The sequence below is a fragment of the Pseudopodoces humilis genome, chromosome 1, assembly GCF_049639895.1.
Source record: "Pseudopodoces humilis isolate 2021_Gansu_Grassland_sample_001 chromosome 1, ASM4963989v1, whole genome shotgun sequence".
NCBI classification, from domain to species: Eukaryota; Metazoa; Chordata; class Aves; order Passeriformes; family Paridae; genus Pseudopodoces; species Pseudopodoces humilis.
The window spans coordinates 34,280,084-34,301,806 of NC_142200.1; the positions used below are offsets into that span (position 1 = coordinate 34,280,084).

The 21,723-nt window shown below is 36.4% G+C and overlaps 1 protein-coding gene across 3 annotated transcripts in view; it reads left to right on the forward strand.

Moving 5' to 3' along the window:
• The window catches only part of PDE7A (phosphodiesterase 7A), a 76,276-nt gene that overhangs the window by 22,987 nt on the left and 31,566 nt on the right, over positions 1-21,723 (forward strand). For 2 of the 3 annotated variants that reach the window (XM_005517121.3, XM_014256771.2), the window contains exon 2: positions 16,685-16,745. In XM_005517121.3, the coding sequence (XP_005517178.1) occupies positions 16,685-16,745 (61 nt within the window). Of the gene's footprint in view, positions 1-9,851; positions 9,916-16,684; positions 16,746-21,723 lie in introns of those variants that run through there. The other variant, XM_005517122.3, reaches the window with a different exon arrangement.

A 21,723-nucleotide genomic window follows, 5' to 3' on the forward strand; every position in this document is an offset into this window, starting at 1 on the left:
TGTAGCAAGCTGAAATGGATTCTTGCAGAGTAATGGGATGATTTGTGATGCTAAATTTGAAGACAAAACTGGTGATCTGGTATCAAAAATGCATACTGAACTACTGGTCGTGATTCTTGGTTAAAATGTGAAGTTTTATCATTAGCTTGTGTGCAAACAGAGAAGACAGCTAGCGGACTAAACCCCAGACTTCAAATAACAAGTTCACCCAGAGTAGCTAACTGTTGCCTTAATTAGATACAGCTTCAAAGTATATGCTAAGATTTTTCCACTACAGCTTTTTATCACTTCCACAAGTTCAGCATGCCCTATACAGATGCTTAATTTGTATGCTGGGCCCTGTGATAAAGCTATTTCTGTCGATGAGATTCCAAAATTGTAGGCACTGATGTCAATGCAGATGAGGTTAGCCTAATTTGGTCAAGAGAGGGCTATGCCATGCAAAATCTTCTTTACATGGGCACATAAAGGCCAGTGCCAAGACTGACAGGTGTCCAGTGGGTGGCAAGGAGCTTCAGAGATAAACATTCTTATTGGTACTGCTACAATTCTTGCTTCTTTAAGAAACAATGTAATAATTCTATGGCTGTTTTCAGCATCCCTGTGGGAGAACTAAGTAAAATGTAAATGGAATGTAATTTTACAAATTTAAATTTTTAAATCCTATTGAAATAACTTCTTTTCTATGCTTAATTCAATTTCTCTTTAGTGTTAAAATCTTGACAATGAAAATAGCATCTTGTTATCTTCAAAAATGGCATATTAAATTCAGAAGTGTACTGCTGTGAAATCCCAGTAAAAAAAAATATTTGAAAGTGGTTTTTAATTGTAGGAGGTCTTGGAATGTTGTAAATGTGATAAAGTGCACACTCAGGTTGAATAATGAGGAGTGTGTACACGGATACAGTACTTGATAGAAGGCTATAGAAGGATATTAATTGTAGTTGGAGAAGTCCCTAGATTTTCTCTTCTGACTTCACATCTTTTTTTTCTATGTCAATGTGTCAGTGGTGAAATGTATCAAAAATGTATTAATCTGTTAATAGAACGCTTTCTTTGTACGCCTGTTTCCATACCTCCTTCCATGCCTCCCCTAACAGGACTGCAATCATACATTGTTTTTTGCCTTGGAATTTTTTTGTATTAGTTTTGAGCTTAGAGCCCTATTCCTTTGTCAGCTACTTCTTTCTTAGTAGTGATCTATTAGGAGAAAAAAAACAACAAAAACCAATCCATGAAAAACAAATCCCCTTTCTTTATATCCAGGAAAATAATTCTTACATTGACATTTCTATAATGGAAAGCTGAGCCTTTTCAGTGTATTTCAGTCTCAAACACAGTAGTCTTTTTCAGTTCAACACCTGCAGACATGAGGCACAACACTACTGAAAAGCTCTCTCTGTTTCAGGGTCAGCTTTATCTGTAGTGGGTGAGAAGCTGAAATAAGTAGATTTGGGTTTTGATGAAAAAGTGTTTGAATGCATGGATTGCTGGCACCCACATGCTGACAGAATATTAATGCAATGTAATAACTACATGTTTAAAGCCATGTAAATGTCTATAAAATGTAAGGTTTGCATGAAAATACCTTTCTTAAACTTCATTAGCAAATTTTTTAAGCATTTACTGTAAGAAATTTGCATGTGCTACAGGCCAGAATGAGAATTTAGAGGTATGTAAAAAATTGGTAGCTAATAAAATGGAAGTTGGGAAGCTGGCAGTAATATATTACAGCCTGAAAAGTGAGGGAAGGTGTTGAACCAACAGGTGTCTGGCATGGGGAAGACTAGGGTTTTCAGCTTACTGTCTCAGAGCTTTTTCTAAGGGGTTCAGCTGAAATTGATCTGCCTATCCAACTCAGTTGAAATTGGTCAGTTTATCCTTAATTGGAAGATTAAAAGCATTTTTTGGTACGGTGAACAAGCAAATTCTGAAATAAGTGGTTAGCACAAAAGCATCTCTAGATGAATTTCCTCTAGAAAGAGCATTGTAGCAGAAACTGTAACTGCAATGGTTTGGGTTTGTATATGGTATGTGTGTGATTTTTTTGTTGTTTGATTTTTGTTTGTTTTGGTTTTTGCTAGTTTCATTTGTTTGGGTTTTCTTTAAGCTTGAAATGTTAGTGGTTTTGGTTTTTTTAAGGTGAAAGAAGTTGAATGTAGTTGGTCAATCTTTTCTGTATTTCATATACTGTGATACCATGTGTGGCTTCTTAGTTTTGTGCTTTGCCTTTTTGTGATCTTTCTTTGACATCCTTTATTCTTCATAAACTCTGTCATGACTTTAAGTTAATTCTATTTTCATTCACTATCATATTATAAGTTAAATACAATATTGATTTGTGAATTTGACAGCAAATGGTGTAACCAGTTTCAGTGTTTGTCCTCTGTTACTTTAAGAGAGTAACTGTCTTCAGTTACTTTAATGGAAATAATCACAATATAAGAGAATGAAAGCCAGACTTCATTTAGTTCAGATGTTCTGTTGCTGTCTCTGCTTAATTTGTGAACCTGAATCGTCCAGCTTTCCCCTTGAAATTTAATCTTTTTTGACAATGTAATATTTTTGTGATGGTTAGCAAGGAAACAGAAACAAAGATGATTTTATTACTGCCTTTCTAATATTTAACATACTGTTGGAGCTTTAGCATATGCCAGTGTGCCTGGGGAACTGCTGAAATGTGTTAGGTTTTGTTTTGTTTCTTTTTTCTCTTGTGGGAATCACTGATTTTTTTAAAAAATGAGATTTGGAAATTGAAAATCCTTGCTTAAAGGTAATGGATGCTGTGTTGCCTGGAGAGTCTCAATAAGTGTGCCTATTTTAATTTTGTGTAAATTATTCTTTAAATTATTCCTACAAAGTGAATTGAAGTATGTGTGAAGGGGTTAAAGGTAGCTTTTAGCAGTGCTGGATTAGGAAAAACTTGCTAGACAAGAACCAGGCAGGAGGATATTACTCTAGGCTTAGAGAGAGGTGAGCCTTCATAGTTATGGGAGTACCCATCACTTAGTCAAATAGAGGCTCTTAGTTGTTACCATTAATTTTATTTATTTCCTTTTCACATGTGAATGAGAGAGCCCAGGGAGCAAGGGAAAAGGAGCATTTCACATTGCACCCTGCCCCTGTGCCTTTTAGCCTTCATTTATTGCACTGCATTGCTCTCTTCTCTGTGTTCATGAGCTGGACAGACATATCTGTAGAGATTCATACATGTGCTGCTGTATGGGGAGGCCCTGAGTGCTTCTTGTGCTCCCCATTTCCACACACATGCTTCTGGAGGCCCTGAAGAATCATGGGTGAGCTATGCTTTTTATAAGCATAAAAGTTATTGGGAAAGCTTCTCTCCAAGGCAAAAAGCTTAAACCTTGAATTTAGAAGACAGATTTATGTCCTTGTATCTTCTATTGATAATTTGTAAAGAATTGTAAGATACAACTTCTGTGCTTTAAGTTCTGTAATTTCCTTTTCTGGTTGTTGTGATATGTTGACAGTTTTTCTGCGTCTTTCTGTGAAATTGTAAACACAATGTTTTTTATTTAGATTCCCGTTTAAATATAGCACAGTAAGATGATCTTTTACTGTTCAAAGGATATGCTTTAGAAATAGAACATAATTTTTTTATTCCAAAGTCTAAACCATTGGTAGCTTTTCTTGTCACATGTTACTGTTCAACTGTTCTCACTTACATGGCTGGGTTACTTGCAATATGTGAAGTATGTGAGAATTGAAATTACTGTTCGCTTCTAGTATACCATTCAGTTTTGGCTGAAGGTGTATTTAATAGTGCAGCACAGTAACTCAGAGCAGCTAAAACTCAACTTCTTGCATCTCACCTTCAGAACAGTTTACCTTCACTGAGTGGATTGCAGTCTTGAGACCTTGGTGGAACTTTGTCTTGTGGCAATGGTACAGTCCTGTGACTGTTTGAAATCACAGATGAAGATACTGGTATTGAACTCTAAATTGGCCCAGTTTCTTGCTGTGAATGAGCAGGTGGCAGTACCTGCCAGCAGGTGTGGGCAGATACAGACTGCTGTAGACCAGTCCAGGTTGAGCATCTGTACAACTGGTAATAATGGTTCTCTGTCCAAGGTGATAAGGCTCACTACATCCAAGGGTTAAAAAATTATTGTTTCCTAAAAAGGAAACGACAAATACATGTGCATCAATTTTGTCCTAACTCTTCCATATTTTTTTTATTGTTTCTTTAAAGAAGCTTTGAAAAAAGTGGTGTATAACTATTTTCCAAAATCTCTTTTCTGGAGAGAAGCAGAAATCTTAGTTCTGTGAATTTAAACGAAGGCCAAAAATGCTGTAGTAAGTAAATGTGGTTTGAAAACGTTTGTCTGAATAAATCAGAGAAAGAATACTGTATTGTAGAACTTCACTTAATCTTCTGATGATTTGTTTTTACCTAAAACAGTAAATTTCAGAGTTTCTACATTTAAATTATCTAAATTGGATTGCTTGTCACTGAGCCAGTTTACACCATATAACACTTATTCTTATGAAAACGCATCTAGCTAAACTGAAGATCATGATATGACAGAGGCACTGAGAGTGCTTTAATTTGTATTGCAAAAGAATAATTGTAAAAAGAAGTAAACTGTTAAAAGGTATTTATGCAAGGAAATTTAAAAAGTACACCCCTTATACACACCTCAACTCTTAAGTGTATGCTTTTCCCTTTTTCAATGTCACATGTCCATTTCTGTTAACCTGCAAAATCATGATGCTGAGCAAATAAAAGGAAAGGTTTAAAACAGCCATCAGAAAAATGCAGTGTTTAATAATGTGCTTTTTTGGACAGAGATTTATATGATTTGTTTATAAAATATAGACTACCTCTTACCCCTTTTAGAAATAAAGGACACATAGCATGATCCTGATAGTTTTCTATTGCTAAGTTGCAGTAGCAATTGAAAATTCACAGAATGGGTGATGGTACAGAAATGCAAGTTGTTGACTTCTTTCATTCATTGGGATTGTATCCTTTCTAAGGGGGGTTTCTTTCCTTTTCTGTCTTACTGGGGGCTGAAATGGAAGATTTCTAAAACTGAAAAGTGTTTTCTAAGGGTATAATTTCTGCCCTCTGGATCTGTAGCTGACCTTGACTTTCAAAGTTCATGTTTTGGAGTTCTCAGCCCTGGGTTTAAGATCAACCAGCCTTTTGAGTTTAATTGCAATGTGTTAGGCAGTTGCAGTGGTGATTTATATGTGGTTGTGGTTGTGGAGGTGAATTTTGCTAACTTTCTTAGATTTTCATATTTGCGTATGGCTTGCTAGCTGATATGTAGCTTTGTTGATGAGTCACTGTCCCTGGAATTATTCAAAAGATGTGTAGATGTGGCATTTAGGGACGTGATTTAGTGGTGGACTTGACAGTGCTGGGTTAACAGTTGGACTTGATGATCTTAAAGGTCTTTTCCAACCTAAATGATTCCATGATTTTGTTAATAAACAGCTAGAGTATTTGGAATCTTGTACCTAGTTGCAACGTAGGCTAACATGACAAATCTTTTAAATAAGAAGCTGAATTGGAAGTAAAATGCTTAGGTAACATTTTAAATTAAGATGTAAATAAAAGTAGCATTTATAAAAGATGGTCATTGTGTATATATTGTGAAATTCTAGAAGTTTTGCCCTCAGTATCTATAAAAATAATGGCTTATTTTCTTCTTTTTTCTCTTGAAGTGCAGTGGTTAGTGGTTGGGTTGGGCTGCAGCAGTTGCTACCCACACTTGTTATAAGAATACTCATAGATTACCATTTAATTATTCTTTTTTAGTGAAGTCTGCTGGAGAGAGAGAGATCACACATGATGTATAATGAGACAGGGAGAAAAGCAAAGAAAAGATGGAAATGAGTTGTGTTTTTTTTTACCTCTGTTTGCTGAATTTGTAAATGATAGGCTTGTTCCTCTACTGTCATTGTATGCTGTTAATATAGTAAAGTTTTCAGACTAGCTCACAGCATGTAATAGGTCAGTCAGGAGAGTATCCTAGAAACCAGTGTGTCACAAGCCTCTGTTCTGGAAGGGGGTGCTTGAAGGGCAGAGGAGACTCCATAGAGATTTCTTTTCTGGGCCAGGTGTACAAGTGCAAGCACATGAAATCAGGTCATTCTGGTAAGCAGTGATAAGCAACAGGCCTCCAACTTTACCATAAAAACTCAGGTGGTGATGGAGATCTATGAAGCTCTGCTGTATTTGAAACAGGGCATCATTTGAGATCAAGTAGTGTCTCTGATATCTGGTGCTCTTCCTTTAACTCTGGGTTTCTTGTAGGTGTTACTGAAATGTTTTTTTGGGGGGTGGGGTTGGAGCATTTAAAGACACTTCTGTACAAACAGTAGTTACTAAGCTTTGTAAGGCAACTCTGAGTCATTCCTCAGGGCTGATGAACTTGAGGAAAATAAATAAAAATAGGCAAGTATTGGAACAGATGGGTATTTAGAAATATACAAGTAAAATTGGGATCCTGTACTTGGTATTTCAAATAACAGAGTATGTAATAGGAAATAATGGATTTTTGCATGGAGCCTTGCAGATCTCTAGGAGTGTATATGGAAATTATGGGAGCCTTACAAATCATCATGGTGTGTTAATGGGGGAGCTACTTTGAATGGGTAGGAGCTGGTCCCATGTGATGCCTGTTACCCAATGAGAGCGAACTGACAGCTTTTGCAAATTCCTTAGTGGAATCTTTGTAACAACTGTTGCAAGATCCCAGCTGTTTTCTGCTGTATTGATAATGCATGTTTATTTTACCTGGAATAGCACGGAGAGGTTTGTTCAGTAAATGCAAAAATTGTTGCAAAACATGCCTTTGTTTAAATGCATCTACAATGCTGCATATCACCAAGTCTACGTTGAAGTCATTTGGATATTTCTGTTTCTTTAGAAATGGTAAGAGACTGCAATTGCACTTGTATGTGTGAGCTGATGGTAAGGAGACAGGAATAGCTAATGACTTGTATGTTAGGTACTGTAAATCTTGCCTTAATGAACATGGTGTCTCTGCAGACACCATGAAAACCCAAGAAAATGGGTTTTAGAAAAACTGAAAACTAATCTCTTAGAAAAGAAGTAAAGAGAAGAAAGTGAAATGGCATTAGCAACTTAGCAACCCAATTTTTAAAAAATACAATGCAATGTGTGGTAGATATTCTTTTTGGTGTGCTTCTTAGTTTCAAGATTAAGCTGAGACTGATGGCGATGTCCACAGCTCAGGGGTCTCTGCAGTCCTGGAGCTGAGGCGGTATAACAGGGAGTATGTTAACACAGAGGGAATTACCTCGTTTTTACATAGCCTCTTATCTGTGGGTTTACTGTACTTATTAATAGCCTTGAATAATTTCTTCCACATATTTGTAATTTCTTTCACTTTAACCTTGGAATTGTTAGTGGGATTATTCAAAGCAGAACTTTAGCTTCTGTGTTGATTTCTTAAACTTCTCACACAAACCAGTGCACTTTCTAATCTGTCTCCAAATTCAGAATCATATTGCCAAAACAATCTTTCCATTTCCAAGCTGTAATTAAGACAAATAATGGTGAAGTGGTGCTTAACAGGTGGTCAAAATATTTTTATTTCTGTGTTCTCATATTAAACTTATGCATGAGACAATTTTAAGAAAACTTTCAGTGAGAGGAGGCTTCTTAATTGAGCCACGTAATGGTGGAAGACGAAGAAATGGTGATCACTTTGTGTAGCTGTGTTTTCTAAGATAATGCTGTGTTTCTGAAATTGGTGGAAGAAAATCTTGTTCCATGCACCTGGGGCAAGACCATGCACACACTGCAAGAACATCTTCATGTGTTTTGAGACAGGAAAACAGAAGACTTGTCAGAGATTGATACTAGGGGTGACAGAGAGGAATGCTTGACATTTCTAAGAATATGAGGTTATTTATGCTGGAGTTTTATTCAGAGGAGAGTTCAGTCTTGAAGCAAATCACCTCATTGTTCTTGTTTGTTGTGCCCATTTGGTTGTTTTCCAGAGTGGTTTTGGTATGGGCTAACCAAAGGCTAACCTTCTTCCAAAAGAAACAAAATAATTTCACTCATTGTCTGCACCAAATGTGCCCTAACCCTCAATAGGATTGTAGAGGTTTGATCAGTTACTGGGTCACTTTTTGGAAGCTTTGAACCTCCTGTGGTAGGGTCTGGTTCAGGAAGTTGAAGTAAATATGGCATACAAAAAGAATTTAGACTTCCTGGGCTTCATATGGTATAGGTGCAAAGATATGAGCAGCAGCTGTGTTTTGATCTGCTCCAGTTGTGCCAAATTGTAATGCAAATATAGCCTGATGCCATTTATTGTGGGTTTGTTTTTTTAAAGAAACATCAAGACTGATGGTAATTAATTGTCAGGGTGTTTTAACCTTGTCAACTGTTTGGAGGTGGTAATGTTTTTAAATCTATCTCAGTGACAGTTTGTATTTTATATAGAACTTGACAGATCTTTAGATAAGTGCTGCATTCATTAAGTGAAGTACCAAAAGGCCCATTCTGAATGTTCTTTCCTTTGGTTTTGATCTGACTGGTTTTCTGGTGCATGGGGACATGGCAGAAGATGACTGTTTGGAATGTAGTGGTTCTGTAGGGATTCACAGGTTGTGCTTAGACCATGATTATAGCTTAAAAGGCATGATAAATACTTGGAATCATGACATAAAATAACAAAAAGCCCTATCCCACTTAACAGATCTTCTTACCAGTAAACATCTACTGTGGTATGTGTCCCCTTTTCCTGTGGAAGGGAGAAAATTAGTTTCTTAATGTTAAAACTACTCCTTTGGTGATCTGTGCGAACTTTCATGTTTTATGCACATACTGGAATTTGGAGTCAATTTTTTTGTTAAAAAAATATATATAGGAAAAGCAAATTCTTCATATGATTTTGCTTTCAGTTATTCAGCTTCATCCTTTTAATCGCCTCATTATCCTACGCTGTTCCTTTTTCTCCCCCACTGTAGCTCCCTTTTTTCCAAAGTATTTGAGATTTCTTTGTAATTCTGAAATGAAGCACTTTTGTCAGCTTAAAATGACAGAAATTAGCATGAATCTCAAGGCTGCATCAAGCATGTAGGACCATTTTGCTACATAATCAGTGCTCTTGGAGGAAGTTAGACTGCTTTCCAACCCTGGGAAGGGCTAGGGAGGCTGTAGCCTGGTTCAACCCTTGGAGCAATAAATGAAAGCCCCATGCCAGTTCAGGCATGAGCGTGAGTGGCTAGAAAGACAGTATGAAGGATGGCCTGGTATTTAATGGACAAAAGAAGTTTTTCAGTGGCAATTGGTTTGAACAATTGCTCATATTTGGTGCGTTAACTTTCATTAACATTATTTGTAGTATGTTGCTATAAAAGCTATTTTGAAATATGTTTTGAAGTTCAGTTCTTAGCAGTTCTCCCGGTGGCAGAGATAAAAGGAACTTGTGAATATCACAAGTGGTGGAATCTGCTGGAAACAGGCTCCTCATAGTATTTGAAGGCAAGGCAGTATCCTGACTTAGCTCGGGTGTTTTGACTACTGGAGTTTGATCCTATTGTCTGGCACACTTTGCTGTATTTAAAGATGATGAAAGGATGTAATCATGGTTTTACATTTCCTTTAGCATTTCTGTGATGTTTAGTAAGGTTTTACTAATTGCCATGTCCTCTGGTTGTAAAACTTTCTTGTTGAGTCCAGTGTTGGCAGCGAGATGAGTGGGGCAGAGCACATTGCAGGGGCTGTCAGGTGACAGCTGCTGCCTGCCTTGTGCCTCACTGCTGTGCCCTGCTGCTTTCAGCACTGGCAGCCATCGGGGTGGGGGGGGGGGAGATTATGCTTCAGGTATTTGGGGTGATCCAATGGGAATTGCATTGATCTGGTGTTTAGCTCTGATCTTTATCAAATGGATTAGTTCTAAGGTAGGCCATTTTTAAAATCTGTTTTGACTAATTTGGTTTATAAGTAGTCTGAGAGAAAACAAGTCATTAAGAACTTCACAAGTGCTTATTTTTACTTTTAAAATCCAATCTGTTTTAGAAACAGCATTTGCCATTTAAGATTGTGTTTCTGAAGTGTTCATACATGATTTTGTAGCTCTTGTCTTTTGCTTGCCTTGAAGTGGGAAGGAGTGTGTTTGCAGCAATGCCAGTTAGGAGACGGGATTAAAAAAGGGATCTGAAATGGCTTCTGGATGGCAGGAGTTGTCTTGTCTCTGTTACTAGCATAGATTTTCAATTTTACAGCACTTTAAAGCCTTCGTGAAAATAAGGAAAAACAATTTTAAACATAGTGAGAATAATACAAATTAGTGTATTTTGCTTCCTGGACAGGATATCCTTTTTGTATTGTTGATTTCAGAGTTGCAGGAGTGGAAATACCAGTTTTGTTTGCTTATGTGAACTATCTACTTACTTTGTAGCCTTTCCATTTCAGATCCCTGTGATTTGAAAAATGCATTCTAATGTTAGGATTAAGTTTTTATTCTCTCATTCCAAAGAATGTAAGTATCCCCATAATGAATATTTGTGCTAGTAAATATAGGTGAGATTGGTGTCTGGAGATGAGACCAGGCTCTTCTCAGCATAGCTTGCTGCATAATCTGGAATTAATTCCAGAAGGAGGAATAAATTTAAGTGTAGTATTATGAAGGAGAGCCAGAATCATTGAAAAGAATGAAGGGAAATGAAAAAAAAAAATAGAGTTCCTGCAATTATAGATAGATTTTATTTTTTTTTTGTTATTGTTACTGATACACGCTTCTAAAATTTTTGTACAGTTAATTGGAAAATCTGAACAAGCATGAATTTGAGTCTGTGAAAACAAGCTTTGCCAGGCATCCATGCCTGTACTCTTCAGTCATTGCAAATAACATGTTTCTAAATTTATGAAAAGCAAAAATGGTCAGGCTTAGTTGTTAGCACTTGTGACAACTTTTGTCACATTAAGAAAAAGACCAAGGATACCCAATGGATGTTCACTCGTGACTCAAGGCAGATTCTGCAGATTTACAGCCTGTGTGCTAGACTAGTGCATCATCCGCATTTTACTTGTATACTGTTGAACTTTTGGAACTTCTGTGTTGTTCTTCTATTTTGGAACAATTATATTGTTGAGCTTTTTGGAACTTCACATTAAAAACCTGTTCAAGGATTGTCTAATCCAGTTTGGTCATGGATTGTTTTAAAGTGGGGGAAAATAGGAATTTCAGGTAGCTGACATAATACAGTTAGGCATAAAATTCCCTGATATTTATGATTGTATTTTTACATGTGCTAGTGGTGGTTTCTTTAAAAGAATTAGTATTTTTGTATTCATCCAATTACCTATTTTGCCATTGCCATTGAGTCTTTCTGCTAGTCTGATTTAGTTTCTTAGGCAATACCCCTGTGCATTACTGTCCTCACGTAAACCAATTGCTTGTGGGTTTTGACTGTACGTTCTTTCTGATCAATTATCAAGCTTTTGTTCTGTGTATTTTTAAGTGTTGATTTTCTATGTTGATAAAGCTTTGGATAAATCTTATTCCACACAATATACATCTGAGGTATATAAGAAAAAATAGCTTACAGATGTTTGTGAGATACATGTATCACTAACATTGATAACTATTGTTCAAAGGATAGCTAAGTTTAAAAATGGATGTTGTCTGTCTTAGGAGGCGATCATGTGAAATAGCTTTATATGGAAGGAAACATTAAAATTGTCACATCTGAATATTTGAAAGAAAGGTGTGGTTCTTATTGGTGATGAAATTTCAGGAAGGCAGTATTAATGACATTTTCTTACTGGTGATTTGATAATCTTTCAGAGTAATGCTTTGAGCTGCAGTGAAATTTTTAAATAGTAGGACCATTTTGCAGTGGCTTACCTGAATTCAGTGTCAATTTAAATGCTTGTAAAGTGCATTTTTTTGTGCTTTACTTAAAAAGTTGATGGTGCCTTTTGGAAAACTGAATCTTAGCATGGAACTTGAAATAAGTCTGAGATACCTTACAGTCTTGCTTTTGAAATCAAATAAGAGTTGGAGAAATAAGGTCTTAACTAGTTTGCCATTTCCAAGACTTCTAGTTCATAAACTGTCTTATGATCTTAAATGCTTTCCAAGTGTGTATATTTGAGGCAGCACAACCAGTACTTTGCAGTTGCCATGGTAGAACAACTCCACACTTGTCTTCAGAGTAGTTGAGAGTAATGCCCTGGTAGTTCAGCAAAGAGCTTGGACTGGAAAGTCAAGTAGGTGAAAACACCTGCCTGGCTGTGTTGCTCTCTGTCCTTTCTTTCCCAGCTTCTGAATAAACAACTGAGTAGCAAAATAAGGGTCCTGTAGACCATCAAAAAGCATGGATAGTTGTTTCTAATAGTTGCTACTGAGTTTTAAAGGCCAACAGCTCTAGCAGGTTTTGTTAGAGAATGAGACCTGGAGTTGTTTTGCTTGACAGTCCACAAGCTGGCCCTTGCCAAAATGAAGGGCCCAGCAGTAATGCTGGTGCTCTGCTCTCAACGAGATTGGGAAGTCCATGTGATAAAACTGATACATCAATGGAAACATTTCTGTTTGACACAAACAGCAGCAGGTGCTCTGTTTCCACGTGGTACATGCAAATGCTTGTACTCCAAGCATCACTGAAGCGGTTTCTCTTTGAAGATGTATCTGTGTGCTATTTTGGCATGTTGTTCCCATTGCATGGCCTTTAAAAACTTTCTGTACTCTGTGAAAAGATATTCAGAGAGATCTAAGTTCTGGTTGATACTCCCTTTGCATGTTTTTGCAGAGTCTTTATATCAGTTTTATTGTTAGAAGATTAATGGATCTTCCAATTCATTTTGAACTTCTGCCATTCATTTTCCACAAATATGTCTCAAAAGAGAGGAAAAAATGAAGTTTTTTTACTCTATTACCCTTTGGAAGAATAAACGCAACTCTAGTGTGAAACAGAAGTTTAAGGTGAGGCTTTGAAAGTGGAAGTCCAACATAAACAATCCTTACCAGTCATCTTTCTGACATCCATCTTCGCCGCTGAAGCAAAACAGCCCACCCAGTTCAGGTCCCTGTACTTGTGCCTGGAAAGGAGAGCAGTTGAGAAGTTCACATAATCATTTGAAGGAGTTTGTGGAATCACTTTAGGGTCCATCACATTCCCACCAATCAAGTTCTTCTTGTGCTTGAGAACGGAACCTGCCTGAACACAATCACATTAGGGTTATCTTGTCTTTGAGCACTAAGTAATTCTGTCTGCTTGCTGGAACGGTGCTTATTTGTTTGATATTTATTTATGAGGTTCAGTATTGTTATTAGTACAAATCTTTGGTACACAGAAGAGATGACACAGAGATTTAGAAATAAAATTTTATGCTAAATGAGTTTAAAATATTGTCAGTAACATGACAACAATTAATATTTTGAGGGGCCAGAATCCAGTCTTAATCCACAAAGATTTCTCATCCAAGGTGTTTGTAGTGTGATTCAGTGTACGCTATGGTTGTCTCAACTGTGTAAGTAAGGTATATTTTTAGGGTAGGTATAGTCTTGGTGTAGGCTACAGCGAGTGGGCCTTTGATTAGCAATGAGAAGGGTGGCATTTTTGGTCATCAGAAGGGGTAAAATCATGCTGATTAAATTGTTTGAATGGTGGAGTGTTTCACAGTAACTTTAGTTCTTTAAGACATGTTTGCTTTCCTTATGAATTCGCTGTCAGATCATATCGCAGTAAAAGCATTAAATCTGGTTTTTCTGTTTGTTTATGTAGTGGAATCTGGGCAGTATATCTTAAAGAAGCATACACAATGTATGTTAAATTATTTCTCTCTTTCTGCTTTTTTCCTTACATTTTTCTAGAGTACTGTAGGGGGTAGAATAATAAATGCACTGACAGTATTATTTGAAGTGGGAAAATAGGTGATGCCTGCAGTAGATGGTCTGTTATGTATTTGCAGGGTAAGCTGACACAAAGCTATCTGTATCTGGATGAGTGCAATATTATTCGTTTACTTAGCACAAATTGCTTAAAAAACCTCTGTACCATTAACTTTGCCCTTTTTCTCTGACTGCCTACCACAGTGCTCGAGTCTCTGTACCTCACTTACTTGCCTGGTCTAGAGATAAAAGATCTGACCACTCATCATCTACCCAGCATCTGTTGGTGGAATTTGCTAATACGTGTTTTCCTCTTATCTACTTTATTTAACAAATTTCAGTGAATAAGTGTCTTTGAGACCTCAGCCCTTTTAGCAGAACTAGCTGAAACAGTCCTATTGTTTGTGTAGTATTGCTAGTGAAATTTATACAATAGATTGTCTCTACTTTTCCTTATAGAACCAAACTTTCTAAGGTAATTTTACTAGATTTGATTGTTTCAAATATACCCTTGCAGAGCAAAATCACTTGTCCATATAAGCAGCTACTGTATGTTTTTTAAAATATGCTTTGCATTTGATATTATACATGGATGCACTACTTTATATATACTGCTTTATCTAACAATATTTAACTTTAGGGGAGCAAGTAATATTTTAGAATCAATGTATCAAAAGGATTTATTTTTCAGTAAATTTTTGTATATTGTTTTCTTTCTTGGAGACTAATACTCCAGTTGTATGTGGGTCTTGTAGCTACATGTGTGCTTGGGTTTCTCCTGTATTAGATTACAGAACTGTACTGGGCATGTCCAGAGGTCTGTGATAGACAGGTGCAAATTGCAAGTTAGCACTAAATTACATCACTGATTGTGCCTAGTCAGTGATATGAAATGTTCCAGGCTACAGAAAATATATTCAGCTGAGATTTTCTGAAACTCAAAGGCAAGTTTAATGGTAAACATTGAAAATGTTAGTGAGAAATCAGCATCGTTTTCTGGCTGATGAGTTGTATTTCTGCCTTCCCCCTTGGGACAGGCTTACTGCTGTGAGAAATGCTGTAAAACATATATTGTGGAATTATTTGCATGGCTTATGATCTTCCAAGGAAATAAAGAACAAAATATAAGACAACATAAAAGTTCTGTACAGGTTCTGTACTACTTCCTTGTACTCTTTACAACAGCTGTTATTACTGGACCCCACTTGGAGCTAGGTCTTTTGGTCGCTTCTGTAATTGCATATTAAACTTACTTTTTGGAAAAAAAACTTCTACGGCCATTAAAAAATAATGTTTTATTTTTTTGTTTTGGCATGAAAAATATTTTTTAAAAAAAAGGTAACTTTCAAGTTTGGAGTCTTAGTGCATCACTTGTACCCATCATGGTGATTGAGGTTATTCATCTCTAGTCTGTCTTTGAGTTCATTCAGTTTGTTCTGTAGGTAGATGCATATCAGCAGATCTACCATTTTACCTTTCCATGTAATTTTTCTTTCCTTCATTTTCTTTCCTTCATAATTCTTTGCAGTAGCCAACATTATTTTTTCTATCCTGTTTCCTAACATGGTTTGATTTCTTATCTTTTGAACTTGCATATTTTCAGGCTGTTGTGTGTCCATGAGGTAGTGTTGGTCCTGATGCACAAATGAAAAAGAGGGTGATTGTGTTTGCCACCAGGCTGACTTTTATCTGAAGTTTTCAAAGGCATGTGGTGACTCTTGGTGGCATCAAAGACTTCACTGTCCTGAGTGTAAGAATTAAGTGTGGGTTACAGAAAAAGGTCATAGGTGTTTCTAATGTACGTCTCCCACAAAAACAAAAAAATCTTATTTCTGTGAAGAACAAATGGTCTGAACTGTCAAAAAGGAGGTCTGACTGTGAAGGTGATCCTCCAATCCTAGGATTATTAACAAGTAACATTAATGAAGGTCTGAGGAAGGGGCAGAAGATTGTCAAAGTACAATAAAGGCAAGATGTTAGGTTGGGTGCTAAGTGGAGTCATGCTTTGCAGACTGTGTGATGCCAGTGAGAACATTCCTCCAGTTTTTAGCTGTTACAGGTCCAGCTCAATACTTTGAGAGACTTCCTGGTTTGTAACTACTGCAGTAGCTGAATATGTATGAAACGTATGTGTCCCATGTAGGTAAGAATATACAGCTTATGTGGGAGTATCTCAGTGTTGTATGTGGATAATTTGATGACTCTTCTGAACTTTAATCATCAAATTTGAAATACTACTAGCTGGCTTTCTCTGAAATGCCTTTATGTATAACATCTTACCTCAGTGGTACCTTACTTTGCCTACAGAAAGTACAGGGTAGAATGAAAGTAGCATATGGCATCCCAGGGCTCCAGTAACGGTGTCATTTCAGTTCTTCTACATCTTTCCTTCTTTCATTCTTCCTTTGGAAGATGGAATACCCCATAGGTGAAAGTATATATATAAACCAGGATCTGCAAGTATTTGTTTCAAGTATGGTGTTCTAGAAGGCCATGAGAAGCATTTTCTTGTGTCTGTGTAATCTCATTCTATGTGAGAATGTGCAGAATTCTGTGAGGAACACTGGAAAGAAATATATTGGGGTGTTTTTTACCACACTCCGATCTCGCTTTTCATAATCTTTTCACTACCAATTCCTATCCTTCCTTTGTCCCCTCTTAAAGCAAAATTAGTAGATATGCATACTTGAAAGATGCATTTTGCATGAAAGACACACAATTTCTAAAATTAGTGTTAGAGTTAAAATGGAAATTGTCAATTAATACTTCATTTTCATTTAAATTTAAAAATTATTTGCTTCTAACTTGCCTAATAGACACTTTTTTTTTTCCAGAGACGTGGAGCAATTTCCTATGACAGCTCTGATCAGACTGCGTTGTACATTCGTATGCTAGGTAAGCATACAATTTTCTATATTGCAAGTTCCAACATTTATGATTGATTTAAATAATAACTTTTTTATATCTCTGTTGAATTAATAAACTTACTGTTCTCTTTCTCCTGGATAATATTTTGGTTAGAATATCTACAGGAGTTTGGATTCTTTTGTGTTGACTTGGTTTTTTTGGTTATTTGCCTTTTGTCTTTTCTTTTTTCCTGAGTTAAACATTGTGTAGGATGCTTCACTCCTATATTAAAGAAAAAGGGAAGTTCTTATAATTAACGCAATGTGTTTGGTAGAAGTAAAGTTTTCTAAGAGACTCCTGATTGATCTTTCTCCAATGGAATTTGCCACCTCTGCATGATATCTTTCTAGTTAAAGCTGTGGCTTTGAGAACTCTTGTTGGAGAGTTACCACACACTCTTAAAAACTTCAGTACTGAGGCTATGAAATATATGAGGTGTTCTTGAAATAATGACATGATTTTAAACAATATTTTTCTCATTAATCCTAGAAGGTGACTTGAGAGGGGAAAGGGTGCTTGACAGGGCCAAGTAGCTCACTCTACTTACTGAGGAGCATTTCCAGAGTAGTAAAGACATAAAGGGTAAAGCTGAATTCAAATGAAATAATGGTACTGGGAGGGGAAAGCATCTAGGGGACACCCTCTGTGATAGTGAATGCACAGAAGGAGTTGAGGTCACTTGTTGAGAGGAGAAAGATGGAAAGCTCTTGCAGATCTGGCTGCCAGATTCAGTATTTCCCGCACCTCTTCTGAAGGCTGCTGGTGGTGCAGATGGCATGGGGACTGTGTATGTGATCTAAGTCTGTTTCACTGCTAAATGATGCCACTTAATTTAAGCCACCTTAAGCTATGAATTTGTGTTGAAATGGACTGTGAATACTTTCATGATGTCTCACACAGCTCAATGGGCACCAACAGTACTCATTAGAAATTCTTAACCATCTCAAATTAAATCAGCCAGAACATGTCTTTTTATGCCCTGAGTCTTTTCAGTTTAGTGGTATATTTTACATGTTAAATTCCACAGAAATTCATATCTGTATTGTCGATTTAAGTTGTAAGCTATATGTATGTGTATATATGAATTTATGGTACTAACCTACATATGTAGGAATATATGGTCATACATACATATTAATCAAATTTTGACTTAGTAGCTTCACTTTTTTTTTCCAGTTATTTTGGGTTTTTACATTTGTGAAGCTGTTAATACTATAGCACTGACTGTCTACTGAAGGGATTTTGATCAGAGAATTTATTACTTTGGGGATTTGTTAAGATGAGAACAGAAGATGCTGAGTTCTAAATGTTTATTGAAAAAGCTGCTGGGTTTTTCTGTTGTTGTTGTAAATAGGTTTATTTTGTTTTCAAAAGTTAAAATGAAGTAATTAGGCCCATAACTTCTGCAGAAGGATTTGTGATGGCAAAGTAATTCTAGAGAGAAACAAAGCATGGCTTCCTCTAGTTTTTGGTATATACATCTGAATGGAGGGAAAAATCTAATTTGGTTTGGAAGTCTTCCACTGTTCTCATAGGTGGAACTGGAAAATATTCAGAACATGATGTTAAATAAATTAATTTTTCACTTGTACTCTCATTGGAATTAATTATTACATAATGAAATTGGTGCTTGTTATGAATAGTATAACTCTTGCTGGCATAATTCATTCATGCTGTTCTGCTATTCAGAAGCAGTAAATCTTTAAAAGGATTGACTTCCAACTTAGGTGGGGGAGGAGGGTACCAACAAGCAAACAAAAAATTGCTGACAGCATGTTTAAATCATTGTGTGATAAATTTGTATTATTTTCTTACTTAATAAAGATCACTTGATTTTCCCAAATGTTATGTGCAAGTTAACAACTATTTACATATTTATTATTTTTGTACTTGTAAATGGATCATAAAAAAGACCAGCCTGAAAGCTGAACAGTTGGACTCATCGGTATGTAGAAACATTCATATCAGAGTAGATTCAAGGGTTAATATATTCCATTACAGTTGTTGGCAAGAAATGTGAAGCATTGCATTTCCTACATTATTATGAGGGGTTTGTTTTTGCTCTATTTATCTTAATACACTTGAGCAGAATAAGCTATAATGAATCCTCAGCTGTAACTTAGTGGGAAGTTAGGCATAGTCAAGAGCAGATTTGCCTTTTACTTGGCTGGTTTTATTCCATGCAGACTATATCTACTAATAAAATGTACCTTGATAGGATGTTTATCTTAGCAGACAAAAAATACAAGGCTAAGAGCACCTACAATAACTCCCTCTGCATTTGTTTAGTTGTACTGGCCATGAAGTTGCTTCATTCAGTGTTTTTTTCAGGCTGTTCAAATGGTAATCCAATGAAAATACATTTACACCAATTAAATAGGAATTCCTGTGGTATAGCAGTGTGTCCAGGTTCAATTTAAAAGATCTTGTTTTAGGGGTATGCAAAATAAAAAACTAACTCCTAACTGCCTTCATCAGTGTGTTGATATAAACAAGCAGCAGTGACTGTAATGACTCATCTGTCATACCCCATTCCCAAAATATACACTAAGCCACTCCCAAGTGGCTTATTTACTATTTTAAAATATAGATACAGATGCAGCATTGTAGAATTTTTCTTTTAAGATCTTGGAAAGGCTAATACATCTGCATCACCTCAACCACTTGTCTCAGCAACTATGAGGAATTGTCAAAATATCTTGTAAGTGCTTCTGTGTAATCTTGATACTTTCTTGATTTTTTTATTGCTTTTCTGGTTTCTTTTTCTTGTTGCTTTATATTGACTGAAAGTTTTTCTACTGTGCATGGGGTAGAAAGTGTGGTGCACTGACTGCTTGTATTGGTGAGCATGCACCTCTCAGCTACAACTGGAGCATTTATCTCCCTTTACAGGTCTTGATCACTTCAAATAGGAAACATTGGAGAAAAGCTCGTGTGTACTGTGCACGCTCTTCTCTGGTAGTGGTTTTTATGTTGTGTTCTGTTTGCTTTAATTCTGGGACATTCAGTTGACCTGCCATCTGTTTCTTCAACAAATTTAATAGGAATTTTAATCTGTGAAGTTAGTAATTCTGTCTGAAAATCCCACTCTTCACAACCTCATGGCTTTGACTTGAGTCCTTTACCTTGAGGTGGCTGTCATAATTTCTGCTCCCAGCTGTCCTCCATGGTCTCTGAGGTTTCTGTCCCTGCTTCGGATGGCCTCAGCTCCCCAAGCAGCTGCTGCATTGTTACTGTGCTACACTGCAGTGTTAGGGTAGCACCAAGTATGTGCTGGGTGACCCTAACACCCAGGGATGTCAGCTGTTGGCATTTCAGCTGCCTTGTAAGTATCAGAGCTGACCTTGTGTGAGCAGAAATCTGAGAGAGGGGCAGGAACTAAACAATCTGTTTCAAGGTAAGTTTTGTTACAGCCCTAATTTCTTTTCAGTTTTGAGTTATAGCTGCAAACCTCCCTCTTACATTCCTTCTTCCATGATTTATTTAGTCTTCAATTAAATTTTTGCCAGTGTCATCTTTGTCTTAAAATGTCCTGATCATGCAGGACTATTCTGGAAAAAAGTGTAACTAAATAATCTGCCGTCAGATATTGTATCGTTTTTGTGCTCCAAATGAAGTTTGGAAAGGAAGACTTCACATTTTTTAAATCTTACACTTGAATTTTTGGAATCAGCAAAACTCTCAAAGAGGAAAAAAATTGTTCCTGGAAGGTACCACAATTGTTCCATAAAGGTAACACAGGAATCTTTCCAGTGTGACTGAAAGTGGCTCGAGAAGAGACACTTCAGATGAAAGCTGTCAGTCGGCTTGCTGCCACTTCTGTGCCCTCCCCCATGGAAAGTCACTTAAAAGCAGCCTGTGGGATCTGATGACAAAAAGATTGTGTAAGCATTTCGATATGTTTGTAAAGGTCTAAATAAACAAAAACTATCAGTAAATTCTTTTGTTTTAGGTGTTGAATTTTAATAGTCTTTCTGCTACCATAATAATGGTTGGCTCTGAGGTTGGACTTCTGTTTGAAGGAATTATGTAACAGTGTCCTTTTATTTGATAAGAGTAGTCTCAAGTCTGAGATACCTTGTGCTTTTTTGTCAGGTTCCCTGTGAAGATAAACATGTCTCTTCCTTAAAATTAAATTCTGCATAAATTCAGAGTCACAGGGTTACAAAACACTAGTGTAGGATTTCCCAAGTGAATTGATGTGAACATGTTATGTTGTGTGAATGTACAATGAAGTGGGTGCATTTGGGATCCATTAATCTTCTGCGGGTTACATTAACCAAAGAGTGAAGGCGTAACAATGTTCCAGTATTTCTGGATGTTTTGGAACTAACTATACATATGCACTAGAGATTAGTTTCGCTGTGCTAATAGCACATTGTTTCATAATGTGCAGCCAGTGATTCCTTTTTCTCCTGTATATTTAGAAACTTCAGATGGATGTATGGTATCATCAAATTCCACTTGTACCAATATTTTTCAAGTACATTTATTGTCTCAAATCCTGAAAAATGCAGCAATTCATGATAATGGAGACATCTCTTTTGCCTTTGTTCTGGCACAAGAGAATTTTCTGCTTTGTTTGCCATAATCAATTCTGGTCCTGTAGAAGTGGTATATTTTTCCAGAATAAATCCAGTTGTATTCTAAAAAAACTAATCCATTGTTGAGATACTGGTTTTTTTTAAAAAAATAGCTTCTTCTACCATAATTAGGGAGAGAGACTATTGCTCAATAACTATGTAATGAAAATATTTAGCTTTCCTTGCTGGGAATTTCTCATTTTATATGTATGCAAGCAATTACAGTAATTTTAGCTCTATCTTATTACAGTTCCCTTTTTCCTTAGTTTGCCATGTGCATTTTTAGTATACAATTCCTTCTTTGTCTAAATATCCCTGTAAATAGATATTCTAATAATTTCTGTTTAAAGTAATGTTGTCAGTTGAACTTCTTCATTTTACTT